We start from the raw sequence: 22,470 nt of genomic DNA, 5'->3' as shown, positions 1-22,470 counted from the left end.
CAAATAAAAGGTCATATTCCCTCTCTTCATTCCAGGCACCCAGTCACACTTATTTGACCTGGTATTTTTCTATTTCAACCTCTAGAAGATACTTTCTATTCTGTGCTTAACAATTTGTGGTCAATTCACTATGAGAAGGTAGGACAACAATGTAGAGTGATTTCTATTATATGTTAACATGAATAATTAAGAAGACAATCCGCCATCTCCCTATCAAAATAATAAGATTTGAGGGCATCCTACAAAAGATTCATTATTTAGATAACCTTCAAACTTACGTCCTATGCTTAGTGTCGTCTCAAGAATGCAACACGGAACTAACTACATGTTGAAAGACTACCTTTTCCCAAACAAAAATGACATTTGTATGAATATTTCTAATTTTGCTGGTTCCTTAATCACTTGCCTTCTTAATCCTAACTTTCTCCAGCCCAAGCACATAATCTAATGAAGGCCCACACGGATTAGTGATTAAGAACATGGACAACAGAGATAACATCAAACCTGGGCTTCCGCATCTATACCATATATTCAATCTACAAATTTTTCATCTAGAAAATAAGAAAAGCAAACTGAATCTTAGAGCATTATTTTGCATACTAAATGGTTTAATATGCAGTAAGCCTCAGCATTGTACCTGCCATACAGTAAACCTCCAAATGTGATACAACAGTGATAAGGACAAAGTCAAAGGAGAAAAAAAGACAGACAGAAGCTATTTTCCCCCAATAGTTTCTTAGGAATTTATGGTTCAAATTAAAGTTTGTCCAAGTCTTCCTCTCACCTTGAGCATATTTACAATATTTCAAGACTATAAAGCCAACAAAAATTCAAAATAGATACCTTATTTGACACATAAAATTCAACCTGGGGTGTTTGTGGATTCCTCAATTGTAATATCAAGAGCAAATTGGTAGAGGGTCTCCTGGGTGGATCAGTCAGTTAAGCATCTGACCTCAGCTCAGGTCATGATCTCATGGTTCCTGAATTCAAGCCTTGCGTCAGGCTCTGTGCTGACAGCTCAGAGCCTGGAGCCTGCTTCAGATTCTGTGACTCCCTCTCTCTCTGCCCCTACCCTGCTTGCACTCAGTCTCTTTCCCTCTCTCTTTCTCTCTCTCTCTCTCAAAATAAAGAAACATTAAAAAAAGAGAGCAAATTGGTAGAGAAGTGAAAAAAATTATTTTCATGAGGCAGGATGTGGTACCATGGAAAGAGCATGACTCTGGCAGTCAGGTGGCTATGGTTTTAGTCCTGTTTCTTCCTTTAATTGAATAATCAGAGCAAGTCACTTCCCTCTTCTAGGCAACATACTGTCTCCATCCCCCAAAGAGGAGCTGAGACTGGAAGATCTCTAAGAACCCTCAAGAATTACCATTCTACTTTTTCATGAGGAAAAAGAAAATAGGATGTGGCATGAACACTAACGTAGCATATAGGTGGTACTTTCAATGTTTTGTTTTCTTAAAAGATTATTTTTTAATGTTTATTTATTCTCGAAAGAGAGAAAGTGTGAGCGGGAGAGAGGCAGAGAGACACAGAATCCGAAGCAGGCTCCAGGCTCCAAGCTGTCAGCACAGAGCCCGAAGTGGGGCTCAAACTCACGAAGCATGAGATCATGACCTGGCCCGAAGTCAGACGCTCAACCGACTGAGCCACCCAGGGGCCCCACAATGTCCTGGCTTTTTAAGTGTGCAGTGGCCAGACTCCAAGGAAAAGCTAGGTATTCCAGTCACTCTGTTTGCTATCCTCCTGTCCTCCATTCTTCCTGTCCTGTCTTTTCCATCCTGTGGCTCATGACCTCATCCCAACCTCTCAATACAAAGTTGGCCTATATCACTAAAATAAAAGTTGCTTCATTGAAATTGACCAAGTCAAATATTTTTTTTTAATTTTTTTTTTAACGTTTATTCATTTTTGAGAGACAGAGAGACAGAGTATGAGCAGGGAAGGGGCAGAGAGAGAGGGAGACACAGAATCTGAAGCAGGCTCCAGGCTCTGAGCTGTCAGCACAGAGCCCAATGCGGGGCTCGAGCTCACAAACTGTGAGATCATGGCCTGAGCCAAAGTCGGACGCTCAACCGACTGAGCCACCCAGGTGCCCCGACCAAGTCAAATATTTATATCAAGTCAGAAAGAAATCCAAGCTTACCATTCTCTTATATAATTACTTCAAAAGAATGGAGGCAAAAGCAGAATAGAAAAGAAGGGTAAGTTTGAGAATTTAGGTGGCATGGCCATATTTTTCTGGTTGAAGCAGAACAAAAGAAATTTATAATGCATAAAACTCCAAATTAAATTCAAAATGATGAGTGACACAAAGTTAAACAGAAACTAGTTAGAGGTGGAAGTGGATAGATTATAGGAGAAAATGATCACTCCAAATCAAGGACATTCACATTTGAGAGGTTGCGTATGTACAGGTAAATATTTATAAATAGAATATGAAAGATTACTGAAAGGTTAAAATGAAAAAATATATTCTAAAATCACAAAGCATACTTATTTTTATTAAATAAGTCTTGAAAAAGATCACAAGTTAATTACAGGGCTATTTATTATACTCTACCTCAATAGTGATTAGTTCAAGGAGGGGTATATGTCTCTGCAGATCAATGAAAATCATTGGTAAAATATTAGAAAAGAAAGCATTCTTTTTATCAGACATGAAGCTGTGAATTACCATGTGGAAAAGACCCACCAATCTTTTCAAACCAATATGCCTGAAGTGAAATTTTCTCCCTGTGGCTTTCAGGTATAAGTACTATTAAATTCTTTTTGTGCTTATGCCAGAGTATTTATTACTGACTTCCCTGAGTAATAAAACTCATTGTCAATCTTTATGTATACCTGGTTTTCTGACTAATCAAATGAGTTGTGAAGATGATTATTTAATATAATCTTTTATATATAAAAAAGATAAGATACAAGGTAATAAATGTAACAATGGGCTGATTCATAGCATCCTGTAATAAAAAAAAGTATTCTTGGGTCATATGTATCAGGTCATCCTGATAACATATGTCATATTATAATACTCTCTAATACAAGAATGTGAGAGAAGGCAGTTGCTAGAAGATAGCTGGGAAGAATTTTACTTCATTTTATTTTTTAAGATTTTTACATTTTAAGTAATCTCTATACCCAACACAGTGCTCGAACTCACGTGTCCGAGATCAAAAGTCAAATGCTCCACTGACTGAGCTAGCCAGGTGCCAGCTGGGAGGGATTTTAAAGATAATGAATGAGATCAAAATTAAAAAGTCTTCCAGAGAAAAGTGCAACAGTTGACAACATACTGGTTGAGTATTTTATCTAACACTGCTGTTCTATTTTGCATGCTAACATGTGCCAAAATAAACTGTGAGCCTGTTGAGATGCATATTCCAAGGAACCCCCTGGAGAGAAAACTAATAGATGACCATTCCCACTTACCTCTTCCCCGACTCCTAATGGAAAGACCACTCAAGAAGAAACCATGAAAAAAAAACACAGTCTCACAGAAGAGGGAGCTTTTCCAGGTATATGAAATATTTTTAACATCAAACAATTTGTTAAAAAACAAGTTTTCAGTCACTTGCTTGTAGTAGCAACTTTCAAACTACATCTTGCAATTTATTAGAAGGGACCTATATCAATTTAGTGAGATTAGGATTATGGGAAAAATAAAAGACAATGCAGAGTATATCACACATATTAAGGTTAGTGTTGTTTAAAAAACGTTTCAGGGGTATGTGCATGCATGTAAATCATATGTGCACTGGGAGATTATATAAGGTGTATTTCTTTTTTTTTTATTTCTTTTTTATTTTTCAATATATGAAGTTTATTGTCAAATTGGTTTCCATACAACACCCAGTGCTCATCCCAAAAGGTGCCCTCCTCAATGCATAAGGTGTATTTTTTACTAGGGATCACAGTCACAGAAGTCTGAAAGCTATGGGCAAAAAGCTAAGAGCAAAAGAAAAGCCTAACACAGAGCTCTCCAAATCAGATCAAGAGTATGTCTTCTATTGAACTGTGAGAAGCTCTATAGGGAGGGATAAGTAGACCTTGTAAGAATGGACTCATCTTTCAGAACAATTTTTGAGACCCATAGGACACCTGGAGAAAAAGAAAACGTCATGAAAACAGTAATGATTAAATTAATATATCTTAACAAAAAATAATTTTGACTAGCATCTTCTTTATCCACAGTCTCAGATGTCAGTGCAGACCTTACCTGAAAGTGTCTTTTGGTAAGAAACACATTGATGTCTCCATAAAGAAATGGCAGATCTCTCTCGATTTTGCAGTCCATTTAGTCTTTCTGCTAGCCCGCCTCTGTTTAATGAATTACAATGTATTAAGTTAGTTAAAAGAAAAGCTTCAGAATAGTTGGAACTCTCTATTTTATACCCTCCAGCCAGAAACAAATAGAACATGCGAATTCTAACTTATTTGGCATCATGTTATCTTCCTAGAGGCCGAATCCTCCTAGATCAATATTCTTTAAGATTTCTAGAAGCTCAGTTTCCTGATTCTTAGAAATACAGGTTACTCTCATGTCAATTTGACTTTCTTCCTATTCTTTCCTAATTTACGTATTCCATGAATATATACTGATCACTTGTTTCCTGCTCTACCTAGCAAAGTGCTAGATGCCAGGAATCAAAAGAAGGCAATGAACCATGCCACAGGGGAGCCTCGCAATCTACTCAGCAGACAGGGACAAAACATATAAATTAAAGCATGGTCAGAATTGTAGTCAAGAATAAAACCTGCAAACTGTTGATAGGCAGAACACTCAAATAAGAGAATTTAGGTATGGGATCATTATTGGGACCACAGAGACAACTATTAACCACAAGCACACCACAAGGGTACCAACATTATAAAAAAATTTTTAAAAAACCCAAAACCTTCCATGTATGGCAGGAAGATGATTAAAATGGACATACTTCACAAAAACCTTTACCTATCAATGAATAATATATACAACTGTATTATTACATATTATTACACTAATACATTAGTTATATTATTACACTAATATTCATGTATTATATATAACATACATTATACATGTTACAATTATAAATTATTATATAATTACATTGTTATATATCCTTATATAATAAACATAATGTAAGTATGTTGCATATTAACATAATATAATGCTAATCTTATGCTAATATATTATTAAATCGTATATAATATGTATATTCATTGATATGTATATTATAAACATACATATTATATATATTTTTTTGATTCAGTAAACTACCTAGGGTCAGAGAAGTCAGCAGCTCCTAAAACATCTGTGCTGTCAAGAAAAATCAGGATCAGCTGTTAATCACCATTATGATTATATTATACATAATTTATCAATATATTATTTCATATAATTACGTACCAGCTCACTGATCATTTCATTACATTATCTCATTTTATTCTAATAATATACCTTTATTAAGAAGAGATATCAATAACTACCTCACAGATGATAAAATCAGAGCTTAGAAAGAGGAAATTCTCCAATATTATGTAACTAGCCAGATGAGGATATAGTTGTTGAAACCAGAAAAGACTTAGCATAGTGCCTGGCATTTAAACCCTCAAGAAACACGAGTCATTGGTATTATGATTTTGTCATGATTTTTACTTGTACCCTACAAGCTCTTTCTACTGAGATGACTGAAATATCTCATTTTCATACATATTATGTATATTATCATTGTTTTTGTATAGACACTTGTTTTCCTATAGGCACTATTGTTTCTGAATGTGTGGGACATATAACAATTTTTTAAAATTCTCATAATCACAAATATGCCAAAGAACCTCAACTTTACATACATGTCTACCTCTGCTTAATATATGTGTAAGCTCTTCTTCATATCATTCTCTTTACAGAAAGTAGCTCATTATACTCCTTCTCTAAACACTATAAAAGTAGGTACTATTGTCATCCTCATCTTTACACATGATAAAGTGAGGGAGGCAGTGAGAAATCAAACACCTGTGAAAGGTGACACATGTGATAAGTGGCATACCTGGAGGCATACCTTAGCAGTCTGTCTCCAGAGTTCCTAAACTCAGCGTCAATGATATACTTACTGCCTCTTAAAAACAAACTCCTAATAAACACAAGAAAAAAAGCAAAACACTATTCTTTGTACAATGATCTAGACAGTTACTTGTCAAATGTTGGTTTTCAATCCTAGGACTATCAAAAAAAGAAAAAAAAGACAAAATGCAATCTGAAAGCAGTATACGGTTAAGGCCACATCCCCAAGTAAACTGTATAACCTCCCAAGTAAACTGTAGGAATTATAAGATGAAAAGGAAGAGTAAAAATAAATGTGGAACAGTTCTCTGCATGTAGAAGTATCTGGAGCCATAAGACAGAATCAGCATTTGAGCTTGTTTTTAGTCATTCGGAGATGTAGTAGTGCTTCACAGAGCATCTCTGCTCCATCTGCCTAGAGAAATTATCATCAGATGGACCAAAGCCTAGAAATGGAAGCACCATGACCTCTGACCAACAATCATAATTCAGTGAAAACCTATCTCACATTATTTAAAAAAAAAAAAAAAAGTCATGCAGGAGGTTCAAGAAGGCCCTGCTTGTATACAAACATGTTCTGGTTTCTGTGTTTACTTTTTCTTTTTTTTTTGTTAACAGTTCCATTGAAGTCTAATTGACAAATAAAACAAATATTTAAAGTGTACATTGTGGTGATTTGATATATGTATACATTGTGAAAGGATTCCTCCCATCTGGTTAATTGACAAATCCATTGCCATATATATTTAACTTTTGTGTGTATGAGAACATTGAAGCTCCAGCCTCTTAGCAAATTTCAACTACAAAATACAATGTTATCAACAGTCATCATTGTGTTTTCCTTTATTTTCTTTTTACACTAATACCAGATTTTTATTGTTCTTCAAACAATCTGAAAACTACTACAGCTTATCAAAGTTCAAAGGTAGTAGCTATTACTGTATTTTACTTTAAATCTTCAGAACTTATTCATCTTATACCTGGTACCATTTTACCAAATTCTCCACAACTGGCACAGGCAACCACTTTAATCACCCTCTGTTTCTATGAGTTTGACTTCTTTTTTTGTTTAGATTCCACTTATAAGTGATACCATGCCGTACTTGTCTTTCTCTGTCTGGCTTATCTAACTTAGCATACTGCCTTCGAGGCCCATCTATGTTGTCACAAATGGCAGGACTTCCAGCTTTCTAATGGCTGTGTAATACTCCAGTGTGTGTGTGTGTGTGTGTGTGTGTGTGTGTGTGCGCGCGCGCATGCACCACATCTTCTTATCAGTTTATCCACTGGCTGATTTTAGGTTGTTTCCACATATTAACTACTTTGACTAATCCTATGATAAACATAGGAGTGCAAATAACTCTTTGGTATCCTGTTTTCATTTCCTATGGATTACTGAAAGTAGAATTGGTGGATCATACGTTAGTTCTGTTTTCTGTTTTGTTTTGTTTTTTGGAGACCTCCATACTGCTTTCCATAGTGGTTGTGCCAATTTACATTTCCACTAACAGTGCACATGGTTTTTATTTTCTCCATATCCCCACCAGCACTTGGTATCTCTGGTTTTTTTGAGGATAACCATTCTAACAAGTGTGAGTGATATCTCACTGAGTTTTGACTTACATTACCCTGATGATCAGTGATGTTGAGCACCTTTTCATGTACCTGTTGGCCATTTGTATGTCTTCTTTGGATAAGTATCCATTCAGTTCCTCTGCTCATTTTTAGTTGGATTGTTGTTGGTTTGGTTTTTGAGTTGTAGGTGTTCATTATGTATTTTGGATATCAATCTTTTAATAGATACATGACTTACAAATATTTTCTCCTTGTAAGGCAGACATTCTGTAAGAATGTCTTTATCATTGTGTTAATGGTTTTCTTTTGTGGTTTTGAAGCTTTTCAATTTGGTGCAGTTCCACTTGTTTAATTTTGCTTTGGTTGCCTTTGCTTTTGGCATCAAATAAAAAAAAAAATCATTGCCAAGACCTATGTCATGGAACTTACCCCATGTCCTCATCTAAGGGCTTTATGGTTTTTGGTCTCACATTCAAATCTTTAACACATTTTGAGTTGGTTTTTGTGTATGGCATAAGATTGTAGTCTAGTTTCATTCTTTTGTATGTGGCTGTCCAGTTTTCCCAAAACCATTTATTGAAGAGATTGTCCTTTCTCCATCGTATGTTCTTGGCTCCTTTGTCACACACAAAAAAATTGACCCTATATACAAAAGGACTATTATGATCATTGAAATATGTGTCTGTTTTTATACCAATACCATGCTGTTTTGATTGCTACTCCCTTGTAATATAGTTTGAAATAAGGAACTGTGATGCCTCCAGCTTTGTTCTTTCTCCAGATTGTTTTGGCTGTTTCAAGCCTTTTGTGGTTTCATGAAAACTTTAGGATTGTTTATTCTATTTCTGGGGAAAAAGCCATTGGAATTTCAAAAGGGGTTGCGTTGAATCTGTAGATTGCTTTGGGCAGTATTAACATTGGAATAATATTAATTCTTCCAACCAACGAACACATTTATTTTTGTCTTCCTCTATTTCTTTCATCAGTGTCTTATACTTTTCAGTGTACAGTACTTTTATTTGCTTGGTGCAGTTTCTACCTAGGTATTTTAATCTTTTGATACAACTGTAATTGGGATTATTTTCTTCATTTCTCTTTTGGATAGTATATAGAAATACAACTGATTTTTGTATATAGATTTTGTATCATGCAACTTCACTCAATCCATTTACTAATTCTAACAGTTTATTGGTGGTCTTTAGGGTTTTCTACATATAATATGCCATCTGTAAATAGAGACTGTTTTACTTTTTCCTCTACAATTTGAATGCCTTTTATTTCTTTTTCTTGCCAAATTGCTGTGGCTAGGACTTCTAGTTATCTGTTGAATAAAAGTGACAAAAGTTGGCATCCTTGTCTTTTCCCTTATTTTAGAAGTATCACGTCAGCTGTAGGCTTACTATATGTGGCTTTTTTATGTTGAGGTACATTCTCTCTGTACTCAAATTATTGGCACTGTTTCTCATGAATTGATGTTGATATTTGTCAAAAGCACTTTATGCATCTATTGAGATACCCTATGATTTTTCTCCTTCATTTTGTTAATGTGGTATGCATATCATGTTGATTGATTTGTGTATGTTGAACCATTCTTACATCCTTGGAATCAATCCCAGTTGACCATGGTGTATGAAACTTTTTTTAATTTGGTTTGCTAAAACTTTATTGGGGATGTTATGTCTATGTTGATCAGAGATATTAGTCTGTAATTTTCTTGTGGTGTCTTTGATGTTAGTATCAGAGTAATCCTGGCCTTGTAAAATGAGTTTGGAAAAGTTCCTTCCTATTTTATTTTTTGAAAGATTTTGAGAAGGATTGGTATTAGTTCTTCTTTAATTGTTAGGTAGAATTCACCAGTGAAGGTACCTGTTTCTGGACTTTTCTGTGTTGAGAGGTTTTTGATTACTGATTCAATTTCCTTACAAGTAATTGATCTGTTTAGATTTTCATTTTCTTCCTGCTTCAGTCTTAACAGATTGTATATTTCTAGAAATTCTCTATTTCTCTTAGGCTGTCAATTTGTCAGTGTATAATTGTTCACAGTAGTCTCTCATGACCCTTTGAATTTCTGTGGTATAATTGTAATGCTTCCTCTTGCATATCTAATTTTATTTATTTGTACCTTTTTTCATTTCTTGGTATGTCTTGATAAGGTTTTGTCTTTTTTTATCTTTTCCCCAAATCATATGATTTTAATCTTCATAAGTAGTTAAGACTTGCTTTGTGGCCTAACGTATGATCTATCCTGAAAAATGTTCTATGTGCTCTTGAGAAGAATGTGTACTTTGCTGTTTTTAGATGTAATGTCCTATAAATGTCTGTTAAGTCCATCTGATATAATGTCTCTAAGTCCAATATTTCCTTCATGATTTTGTCTGGATGATCTAGCTATTGTTGAAAGTGCAGTGCTGTAGTCCCCTAATATTGTATTTCTGCCTTCTTTCATATCTGGTAAATTTGCTTCATATACTTAGGTGCTCCTATGTTGGGTACGTAAGTATTTATAATTGTTATATCTTCTTGATTAATTGATACCTTTGTGACTACAAAATGATCATGTTTTTGTTATAGTTTGTGTCTCAAAGTCTGTTTTGTCTGATATAAATATAGCAAGCCCTGCCTTCTTTGGATTTCCATTTTCATTGAATGTGGTTTTATATTTTTTTACTTTCAGTCTATATGATCCTGTAAGGAGTGAATTTCTTACAGGCAGCATGTAATTGGGTCTTGTTCTTTTATCTCTTCAGCCACTCTACGTCTTTTGATTGGAGAATTTAATCTATTTACATTTAAAGTAATTATTGATAGGTATGGAGTTACTGTTGCCATTTTGTTAATTGTTTTCTGGCTTTTTGTAATATGTTTGTTCCTTTCTTCTTCTCTTTGTCTCTTCCATTTTAATTTGATGATTTTCTACAGTTGTTTGTATTGATTCCCTTTATCTTTTTTTATATATCTATTACAGGTTTTTACTTTGTGGTTACCATGAGGCTTATAAGACATCTTATATTTAAGCTGTAACAACTTAAGTTCCAATGCATACTAGAGCTCTATATATCTATTTCCTCTCGTTATGATGTTTTATGTTTTTGATGTCACAAATTACAACTTTTTACCTTGTTTAGCCATTAACACATTTTTGTAGTTACAGATTTTTTAATACTTTTGTCTTTTAATCTTCATACTATAAGTGATTTACCCACCAGCATTACACATCATTAGAGTATTCTGAAATTAACTACATGTTTATATTTACCAGTGAGATTTATACTTTCATGCTTTCCTGTTACTTTTGTCCTTTTGTTTCAGCATGAACAAGCCCCTTTAACATTTCTTCTAAGGCTAGGCTAAGGTTGATGAACTCCGTTAGCTTTTGCAAGTATGTAAAACTCTTAATTTCTCTTTCAGTTGAGAAAGACAACTTTGCTGGGTAGAATATTTTTGGTTGGCAGATTTTTTACTTTTAGAACACTGATATATCATTCCACTTCCTTCTTGCTGCCAAGTTTCTGCTAAAAATCCACTGCCAGTCTCATGGAGGTTACCTTGCACATATCAAGTTGGTTTTCTCTTGCTGCTTTTAAAATTCTCTTCCTGGGGTGCCTGGGTGGCTCGGTCGGTTAGGCGTCCGACTTCGGCTCAGGTCACGATCTCACGATCTGTGGGTTCTAGCCCCGCGTCGGGCTCTGTGCTGACAGCTCAGAGCCTGGAGCCTGTTTCAGATTCTGTGTCTCCCTCTCTCTGTGACCCTCCCCCGTTCATGCTCTGTCTCTCTCTGTCTCAAAAATAAATAAACGTTAAAAAAAATTTTTTTTTTTTAAATAAAATTCTCTTCTTTAGCTTTTGATAATTACATTTCTTGATGTGGGTTTCTTGGATTCATTTATCTAGAACTCTATAAACTTCTTGGATCTAGAGGCCTGTTTCTTTCCCCAGATTATGGAAGTTTTCAGCCGTTATTTCTTTGTTTTGTTTTTTTTTTTTTTAACGTTTATTTTATTTTTGAGACAGGGAGAGACAGCATGAACGGGGAAGGGTCAGAGAGAGAGGGAGACACAGAATCTGAAACAGGCTCCAGGCTCTGAGCTGTCAGCACAGAGCCTGACACGGGGCTCAAACTCACGGACCGCGAGATCATGACCTGAGCCGAAGTTGGATGCTTAACCGACTGAGCCACCCAGGCGCCCCAGCCATTATTTCTTTGAACAAGCTTTCTGTTCCTTTCTCTCTCTCTCTTCTCTTTCTGGGACAACTATAACACAAATATTCATCCACTTCATGGTATCCTTTAAGTTCCTTAAACTATCTCCATGCTTTTTCATTCTTTTCTCTCTTTGTTTCTATGTTTAGATGAATTCCATTGCCTGTCTCTGAATTCACTGATCTTTTCTTCCAGCTGATCTAGGCTTTTGAAATTTCTACAGTCACTATATTGTTTTCAGGTCTGTTGTTTCTGTTTGGTGCATGCTTATATTTTCTACCTCCTAAAATTCTCACTTTGGTAATGCATTATTCTCCTGACCTTGGTGAACATCTTTATGACTATTATTTTGAACGCTTTGTCAGACAAATCACTTCTCTCCATTCCACTAAGGTCTGTTTCTGGAGTTTTTCTTGTTCTTTTTGGAGAACATATTCCTGTTTCTTCATTATCTTGGAGTCTCTGTGTTGATTTCTGTGCATTAGGTAAAATAGCCACCTCTCCGAGTCTTTATAGAGTGGTCTTGTGTAGGTGATGAACCTTATTGTTCAGACTGCCCTGAGCTCTTAGTTGTCTCCCAAACCTTGTGGAAGGCAAAGCTGCATTCTTTGTTCTTAGTAGCTCCCAGTAGTTGTGGGTGCCAATACCTGTCAGTGTGCGAAAGAGTAGGATCTCAGTCAGCACCTAGATATAGGCTGTTTAAAAGCTGCTTTTAAAGTCAGCAACTTTTAAAGTATCCAAGCAGACAGACCTCTTTCATGGAAAGACTGGAAGCTGGGCATTTTTCTCTGCTCCCTCTGCTCTGAGTCCTCAAGGGACCATCAGGTAAGAATTGGTTCCTTGTTTGCCACCGTCCTGTGGGACCCACAAATCACAAGTCCCCCTGGCCATCAGGGCCAGGAGATCAAGAGATGTGCCCTCTGGGAGACACTGGAGATCTAGAGTGTACAGGGAGATGTCATCTGCTGACCTCCCTGATCTCTGGGGAGGATGGCAGTCAGCACCTAGGTATGTCTTTTAAATTAGAAGCCTGACCCTCAGTCAGCAGCAGCAGCTTTTAAAGTACACAAATAGGCAGCTTTTAAGAAACGACTGGAAGATGAGTGTTATCTACTCCCTCTGTGCTGAACCGTGGAGGAAAAACCACAGCAAGTCCAAGCCAGGTTGACAACTATTTCTTTGTTTGCTATAGTCTTGCGGGTCTTATGGACACAAGCCCTGTTAGCTTTCAGAGCTAGGTGTTTTTTGGAGGCTCATCTAAAGATGAGCAAAAGTCTTAAAAACTGGGGTGTTAGATGTTGGGTTCAAACTCTTTGCTTATGGAAAACCTGGGAGTTATGAATCCCTACCTATTGTATCACTATGCCTGGGGTGAAATTTATGGCTAGACTGTGTCTTACCCTCTCCTACCTGTTTCACTGTGGCTATTTTCTAATTCATCCAGTGCATAGGAGTCACTCAGTTTCTGGATTTCTTTCATGGGTAATTGTTTCATGTGTAGCTACAGATTTGGCATGTCCAAGGGAAAAGTGAGTCTAAGAGGTTCTCATACTGCCATCTTGGATGAGAGCCTCCAAATGACTCTTGTCAATATAGTCAGCAAAGTTATTCACAGATAAAACCCAAAACACCAATGCAGAATAAAAAATTCACTAAGAAAGTTAAGATATTTTAATTATCTTTTACACAAAAAAATTGACGGGTAACCTATCTGAAAAGATTCCTGGCATTAGTTCAACAGGGCTAAACATTGCTACAAAAACCATATGAAGGGAAAAAGAATAACAATTGAAAAATATTCCAACATTTCCCAAAAAAGCTCATTAAAGTATTTTTTTCAGTTTATTTATTTTTGAGAGAGAAACAGAGAGAGTGAGTGGGGAAGGGCTGGGAGAGAGGGAGAGAGAGAATGTCAAGCAGGCTCTGCACTGTCAGCATGGAGCCTCATGTGGGGATCGAACTCGCAAACCATGAGATCATGACCCAAGCCAAAACCAAGAGTCGGATGCTTAACTGACTGAGCCACCCAGGTGCCCTTCATTGAAATATTTTTAATAAACTATATAAAGTGAGGAAAAATAATTTAAATAAATGTAGTATAATGTATTTAAGTTTTGTTTTCTGTTAGATATAATAGGCATTGTGAAAAATAACTTTATCATAAGAATAGGGAGATATGGCTTTATTATTGACAACATACTTAAATATAAAAACAATTTTGCATTGACTTTCATTAGTTATGACTTAAACAGAATAAAGTCATGAATCAAAAAGATAAAATTTTTTTTAAAAGGGAAGGGGCGCCTTGGTGGCTCACTCCATTTAGCATCTGACTCTTTGATTTTGGATCAGGTCATGATCTCATGGTTTGTGGGATCGAGCCCCGTGCTGGGCTCTGCTGACAGTGCAGAGCTTGCTTGGGATTCTCTCTCTCCCTCTCTCTTTGACCCTCCCCTCCTCACAAGTGTGCATGCGCACACACACTCTTTCTTTCTCTCTCTCAAAATAAATACATAAACTTAAAACAAAAAAACAGGTAGCCCAAAGAGTAACATTTCTCTATGGGGCAAACACAAGGGAAAAGTTCAATGTTCTCCAAACTTGGACTGCCAACAACTACTTAACTTGATCCTTGCTAATGAGCCACAATCTGGTTAAAAACAAACAAAAAAGCAACAATTCTTTTAATCACAGCTATGGTCATTCTAGATAAGGAAAATCTATTATTTACACCTGTATTTTTCTTTTTTTTATGTTTATTTATATTTGAGAGAGACAGTGCATGTGGGGGAGGGGCAAAGAGCAAGGGGGACACAGCATCTGAAGCAGGCTCTGCACTTAAAGCAGTGAGCAGCCTGATGCAGGCCTTGAAGATCATGAAGAACCATAAGTTCATGACCTGAGCCAAAGTCGGACGCTCAACCAGCTGAGCCACCCAGATGCCCAGACCTGTATTTTTCTGTACTCTGTCTGACAAAAGTCAGTAACTGGGTTTTGTTTTGTTTCATTTTGTTTTGTTTGGTGATCTTTGTGAGGATTATCAGGACATCAGTATTCTCAGCATTTTCATAGGAGTTCACTTCAACAAACCAAATTTCTTAATGCAAAACTGTTTCTTTGATCCTTATGAGATAACTAGCTAAGAGATTTTTCTAAGCATGATGCTCTAGTGCTTTCATTACAAAACAGCATATGAATCAAAATATATTACCTTTTCTCCTCCTTCAGAAGGAAGTCAACAAACTGTCATCATGGGCAATCATAAGCTATCCTAGTCAGTTTAGAAAGCTGGCTCCTATGGTCAATAGTCTTCCAGTTTGAATGCCTGAGACTGACAACCCTAATCACATCAAACTCATTTTTAACATTTAAACACATTATCAACTTGGAAGGAATGGCCACAAAACAGACATCCCTCACTTAATGTTTATTTATTTATTCTTGAGAGAAAGAAAACATGCGCACATGCCCCCAGAGCGAGGGAGGGGCAGCGAGAGAGGGAGAGAGAATCTCAAGCAGGCTCTGCACTGAATAGTGGGAGCCTGACGTAGGGCTCAATCATACGAACATGAGATCATGACCTAAGCTGAAATCAAGAGTCAGACACTTAACTGACTGAGCCACTCAGGTGCTCCTGTATATCCCTTATTTAGTTATCACTTAGAAATCACAAGAAGAAAACAATCGTCTGCATATTTGTGGAGTTGCTTCAGTCATTAGCAAAAACTCTGTGTCCTCAACTCCAAATGCTCCTTTCATCTTCTTACTCTTCCCCTGAGGGCTCCCTGGCTGTGATCTTGAATGCAACTGCTATCTCTCCTCTCCTTTCCACACAACAGACATGGAGGGCATCCTGCCCTCCTGTGTCTCCTGGGATGTCCACACAACAGACATCCCAGGAAGGGATGGTTTTGCTCTTTACAGAGGCTTCCAATTTTACACCTTCCCTTCTACTACAGCTGTGATGCATAGAGGGAGAGGAACAGCCCATCCCTAATTGTTTTGATGCTATTGTAAATGAGATCATCTTTTTAATTTATTTTTCTGCTAATTAGTTGCTACTGTACATAGAGATCTGCTATTGATTTCTGTATGTTAATTTCATATCCTGCTATTTACTGAATTCGTTGATTAGATATAAGAGTTTTTCGATGGGAGTCTTTCGAGTTTTCTATATATAGAATCATGATGAAAAAAACTGCAGACAACACAAATATATGAAAAGATATCCCATGTTCATGGATTGGAAGAATTAATATTGTTAAATGTCCACAACTACCTACAGCCATCTATAGATTCAATGCAATCCCTATCAAGATTCCAATGGCATTTTCACAGAAATAGAAAGAGCAACCCTATAATTTGTATGGAACCACAAAAATTCCAAATACCCAAAGCAATCCTGAGAAAGAACAACAAAGTGGGAGACATCACACATGCTGATTTCAAGCTATACAATAAAGCTATACCAATCAAGTAAAAACAAACATATAGACCAATGGAACAGAATACAAAGCCTAAAAATAAACCCATGTATACACAGTCAACTAAAATTTGATAAGGGAGCAAGGATACCCAAAGAAGAAAAGACAGTATCTTCAATAAATGGTGCTGGGAAAACTGGATATTTACATGTAAAACAATGAAACTAGACCTCTATTCTTACAATACTCACAAAAATTAACTCAAAGTGGACTAAAAACTTAACCCATAAAACCACAAAACTTAAGAAGAAAACAGAGGAAAAAAGTGGCTTGACATGGGTGTTGGCAATAATTTTTTTTGGATATGACACTTAACCCACAAGGAATAAAAAAACAAGTGGGACTACAAAAAGCTAAAAGCTTCTGCACAGCAAAAGAAATAATCAAAATAAAAAGGCAGCCTACAGAATAAGAGAAAATGTTTGCAAATCACATACCTGATAAGCAGTTAATATATAAAATATTCAAAGGAATTTGTACAACTCAATAACAAAACACACGCACAAATAATCCAATTTTTAAAATGGGCAAAGAACCTGAATAGACATTTTTTTAAGGAAGATATTTAAATGATCAACAGGTATAAGAAAAAGTGTTCAACATCACTAATCTTTATGAAAATGCAAATCAAACCACAATGAGGTATCACCTCACACTTGTTAGAGTGACTATTATCACAAAGCCAAGAGATAACAAATTCTTGTTAAGATATGGAGAAAAAGAAACTCTTGTGCACTGCTGGTGGGAATGTGAGTCAGTTCAGTCACTACAGAAAACAGTACAGCGGTTCCTCAAAAAATTAAAAATGGAACTACTGTATGATCCAGCAATTCCACTGCTGAATATATATCTGAAGGAAATGAAATCACTATGTTGAAGAGGTCTGCACCCCCATGTTCATTGCATCATTATTTACAATAGGCAAAACATGAAAACAACCAGAGTCCACTGACAGATGAGTAAAGAAAATGTGGTGTGTGTATATGTGTGTATGTGTGTGTGTTGCATACATACACACATACACACATACACACACAGGAATATTATTCAGCCACTGTAAAGAAGGGACTCCTGTCATTTGTGACAACATAGGTGGACCTTGAGGGAATTATGTTAAGTTAAATAAGTCAGTGAAAGACACTGTATGATCTCACTTATATGTGGAATTCTGAAAAACAACAACAACAACAAAAACAACACAAGCTCACAGAGAAAAAGATCAGAATTGTGGTAACCAGAGGTGGCAATGGGGGGTGGAACTGGAGGAAAGTGGTCAAAGAGTACAAATTTCAGTTATAAGATAAGTAAGTAATGGACATGTAATGTACAACATAAGGAGGATGATGGTTAATTAACACTGCTGTATGGTATTATCTGAAAACTGGTAAGAGAGTAGATCCTAAAAGATCTTATCACAAGGAAAAAACCTTCTTTTTTCTTTTTTTCTTGGTATCTGCATGAGGTGATGATGTTCATTTCACAATATATGTAAGTCAAGACATTACGCTATACACTTTAAACAGTGCTTTATATCATTTACATTTTCATAAAACTAAAAGAAAAAACACAATAAATGTAAAAGGAAAAAAAATTATTACTACTAAAATGCAGACCAACATTCTACTTTTAAAAAGTAATGGGGGGGGGGGTGTGCCTGGGTGGCTCAGTCGGTTAAGCGTCCGACTTCAGCTCAGGTCATGATCTTGTGGTTTGTGAGCACAAGCCCTGCATCGGGCTCTGTGCTGACAGCTCGGAGCCCGGAGCCTGCTTCAGATTCTGTGTCTCTGTCTCTCTCTGTCCCTCCCCCACTTGTGCTCTGTCTCTCTCTATCAAAAATAAATAAAATGTAAAAAAAATTTTTTTAATTGTTTAAAAAAAAAGTAATGGGGGATGGGTGACACAACATGAACAAGTGATAGAACTAACCACACAAAATAGACACCTTCATGCATTCTTGCCAAATACATCTACACACATATAAAAGAATTCAATGCCAAACAGAAAGTGGAAAAAACAACTTCAAGTTGTGTTTGAAAGTATAGAAGCAAAACAATAATAAAAACTCAGACCCCAGTATATCAATTGTACAAAAAATGTGTATGGTCAATTTACAACAGAGAAAGTAAGAGGCTAACAATTCCCTCCCACAGGGATGGGGAGGGGGGGAGCCTCATGATTTTCTCATCAAGAAAACAAAACAAAACAAAACCATCTGATCCCCTGTATCACCCTCCTGCCTCATCTCAGGCAATGTCAGCTCCACAAAATGTCCTTCCCCACACCTCATGACCAGTCTTGATCCTTTTCTGTTTTCTTTTCTGCTTTTCTTTGACATAAAATTTGTCTCCTTTTGACATTACTTCCACTTTACTTCTTGGGCCCTCATCATACATCCTCCTAACACAGGACACACAACAGTGCTCAGCACATAGTAGGCCCTCAGTAGGGTTGGGGACATGGCTTTCTGTAATTATATGGCATTAACTTCAAAAACAAGGACATTCAAATCCCTCCAACTGTCTTCCTTTCCTGTTCTTTCCAGAGACTATTAAACCACCACCATTTTCTTTTGAGGCTTTAACACATCCACTCTGGGCATAAGACCTTCTGAGTTATTTTGTGTTATAAACATAACATAATATATATGGTGAATAAGCATCAATAAACTCACCATGTTACATCCATCCCAGTAGACTCTGTCACATCCTTATGCTCCTCCCTCTACTCCTATGCTTAAGACAGGACTCTCCTCCTCAGCCTTCCCTCCCCTACTTCCTTTTCCTAGACACTGACAGAGCAATTATTTCCAACCACTCTGTCTCTACTGGGTCCTCCCCATTATTTTCTAAATAGGCCTCACCTTTCATCTGATGTCTCTTTGGACCCAAGATCCCTTTCAAGCCACTAGCAGATAATCTCCACATTTGACCTCTCACCTCAAGTCCCCATCCTAGAAGTCACAGCACTGTCCCCACTCCTATGCCATTGGGTTCTCAATATGCATCACATCCTCTGCCTCATTATTTAAACATTTCCTAAACATATCCAAAACCTGTGCTTTTCATTGCCACGTTTGCTCTTTCTACCGAAACTCCTTTTTCCTTGAATCTCTCTACTAAGTTTACTTTTGTGGCACTGCTTCCCACAAGTTCTCACTTTCATTGAAATTTTACTTTCATTGTTTTGTTCTAATTTAAAACACAAAGAGACCATGTATTACACACGGTTGGTACATGGCTCTCATAAGGCACATCCTGAGCCCCTTTCCATGCCCTGCTCCACCCACCATGGCCTGGCCTTTGTGGTTCTCCATACACATACCAGCTGGTTTCTTATCTGCATCTTTGCTCTCTTGTACATCTTTGCATTTGCAAGTGTTCCTTTGGATAATCTCTGTAACTGTACTTGTAAAAGTAATTTGAATATATTTATTTCTGTTTTCCTCTTTATAACTTTTTCAAAAACAGAAATAGTCATTTACTTGTCTTAATTGTCTAAGTATCTGGAACACTGATGCTCAATAAAATTTGATAAACTCTAACAACCCACCCCACTAAGGAAAGCAGTCATGTAAGCTGTTATGACTGAAACAGTAAATGCTTGACTTAGATAAACAGTTCCCTAACTCATCTCCAGAAATTAGAACTTCTATAATTGCTTATTGAACTTAGAGTTCTATTCTGCCAATTTTCCTCTCCAAGTAAACAAGTTAAGTATTTTTAAGTTAGCCTTTTAGGTATTTGGATTTTTAAAAATTTTATTTATTTATTTTGAGAGAAAGAGAGAGCGAGACAGCGAGAGAGCAAGAGAGGGAGAGAGAGAGAGAGAGAGAGAGAGAGAGAGAGCGAGCAGGGGAGGGGCAGAGAGAGAAGGGAAGAGAGAGAGAATCCCAAGCAGGCTCTGCACTACCAGCACGGAGCCCGATGCAGGGATCAAGCCCATGAACCAAGACCTCAGCTGAAACCAAGAGCTGGACCTTAACCAACCAAGCTACCCAAGTGCCCCAGGGATTAGATTTTTAAAGAAAGATAACAACTTTCTAAACAAGTATTTAAAGAGATGTAATTTAACCTTAGAAGCTTCATCTTTGCTGATGGTCCTGGAGTCCTGGGAAACGTCTGCTTCTGGGGCGTGTACAAAATGGTCTCTGCAGATTTCACCTTCCGCCTTATTGGTCTCTCCATCACCTCTCTAACATCAGTTCCAAAATCCATGTGGTTTTTGGGAGAGGATTCTGAATCAATGAACAAGACATTTTCTGAGTCATCTTCCTTTTCACTATCTGATGAATATTCCAAAATTTCTGTAGAACTTCTCTGAAAAAAAATTAAAAGAAATGCAATTACATTTGGAGAAGTCTTTATTCAAGTACATATTTACATACACCTGTTATTCCATTCTCTTCTGTTTATATTCATTGATATAACTTTGTAAATACAGTTATTTGTAGGTTAAACTTTTATTTTGACATGAGTTCCAAAGTAAAAAAAGCCATATACACAAAGACAAGAGAGTGTTAAGCCAGTTGTAAGCCAGATATTATCTCATAAAATCCACCAAATTCAGTGCAAGTATTTCAATCTTCCTTTGGTAAAGTAAAAGAAATGTGCCCCATATACAGTCAGTCTCAAAAACCGAACTAGTAAATGGCTGATGATAGTCACTGTAATCTAACATCTACTGGAAAAAAGTATTTTTTGGATTTTGAAATTTAATGTGAGATAAATAATGCTATTTGTAACAAACCAAATACAAAGAAAATTGCCTCTTCAGGTGTAAGCTTACCAAAGGATTCTCCAAGGATAAAGACAAAAACTTGACTTTTCCAGCACAATTCCATTATAATATTTTCAAGAGACGAGTTTGAAATGGCTAATAACAACTGTACTTTTTAAGAATATGAGTTATTGCCACTTTTTCCTACCATTTCCTAAAATGTTTTTTATTTTCTCCTACTCAGAATTCTAATTACAATTTTTTTTGAAAACTGGATTATAAAAAAAAAATAAAATGCTTTTGCAGCGTCTCCCCACCCCTCCCCACCCCCCGCCAAAAGAAAAGAAAACTGGATTAAAAAACAGTAGATCGGATCACATAGCCCATCCTGGAGAGAATCAAAACTTTTTCTATGATGACTTCTGTCTTTGCCTAGACACACACTAAAATATTTAAGTGTGGTATGTATTTTATTTTCCCAGTACTTGGTTGTACAGGTCAGTCCTGTTTTGTTCTAATGATAGCAATAACTTATCCTTTGACATTCTAATTTTCCAGTGTATTAGTAACATTTTCTAATGGAATACTCATACAAAATTTTAAATTTCTTAAATGTAAACAGTACATTCAGTTGAAATGGATCTTCTGTACCTGGTCAGTTTGTAGTGTAGGCATAGGATCCCTCATGAGGAGCCCTATTTTGACAGATCAACAAGGACTGTGTCCCTAGCACTATAGGAGACACTTGGCTAAAGAGAGTGAAGAGAATACAAGTACATGAGGGTTACTATCGATGGTTACAAGTGCATGCATGTGTGAGTGTGCAGGGTAGCACTAGAATGTTCATCATTTGCTAATCTATGTAAAACAAAAAGTTTATTACATTTGGCCTTTTATGAAGATTTTATACCTAAATCCTTATTTAACAGCTTAAAAAGGATATCATTCATCCATACACCTCCAAAAACCTGCCTGGGTAGTCACCTGTTCCTAGATACATTTAAAATAAGAGAAGTAAATGAAAAAAACTTCTCAAACATAGAGCTTAGTTCCACTATCCTTTTCACAATCTCAGTTGCATGCTTAAATTACTGCAGGTAGCTGATAACCCATTAATAAGCACTAAAGTCACATGTTTCCCAACAACACAAATTCTGAATATATATTAACAGTAGGCTACAAAAAAGAACCAAAGCAGTTTAGACTGAAAATTAAGTTGTTTTACACTCAAACTTTGCATACATTACTTGAGAACTCCAAACTCAATTCATCTTTTTGCTATGAAAAGTCTTTTAATACCCTCAAGTTTTACACTTCATCCTAGAGCAGGGTTTCTCAACCTCAGCACTACTGCCATTTTGGGCTGGATAATGTGTGGGGGCTCTTTTGTCCCCTGTAGAGCTGGTTAGCAGCATCCCTAGCCTCTACCCACTAGATGAGAGCAGCAT

At 36.5% G+C, this 22,470-nt stretch overlaps 1 protein-coding gene across 4 annotated transcripts in view; it reads right to left on the bottom strand.

Moving 5' to 3' along the window:
• SPIDR (scaffold protein involved in DNA repair) overlaps positions 1 to 22,470 on the bottom strand; it is a 487,708-nt gene that overhangs the window by 292,639 nt on the left and 172,599 nt on the right. For 2 of the 4 annotated variants that reach the window (XM_042972730.1, XM_042972731.1), the window contains 2 exons: positions 20,378 to 20,622; positions 4,220 to 4,320 (listed from right to left, as the gene is read on the bottom strand). In XM_042972730.1, coding sequence (XP_042828664.1) covers positions 4,220 to 4,320; positions 20,378 to 20,622 — 346 coding nt within the window. The remainder of the gene's footprint in view (positions 1 to 4,219; positions 4,321 to 20,377; positions 20,623 to 22,470) is intronic. The other 2 variants (XM_042972733.1, XM_042972732.1) reach the window with 1 other exon arrangement.

The sequence above is a fragment of the Panthera tigris genome, chromosome F2 (assembly GCF_018350195.1).
Source record: "Panthera tigris isolate Pti1 chromosome F2, P.tigris_Pti1_mat1.1, whole genome shotgun sequence".
Taxonomy (NCBI): domain Eukaryota; kingdom Metazoa; phylum Chordata; class Mammalia; order Carnivora; family Felidae; genus Panthera; species Panthera tigris.
Note: the sequence above shows the minus strand (reverse complement) of the source record. Positions and strands in the feature narration are given on the sequence as shown.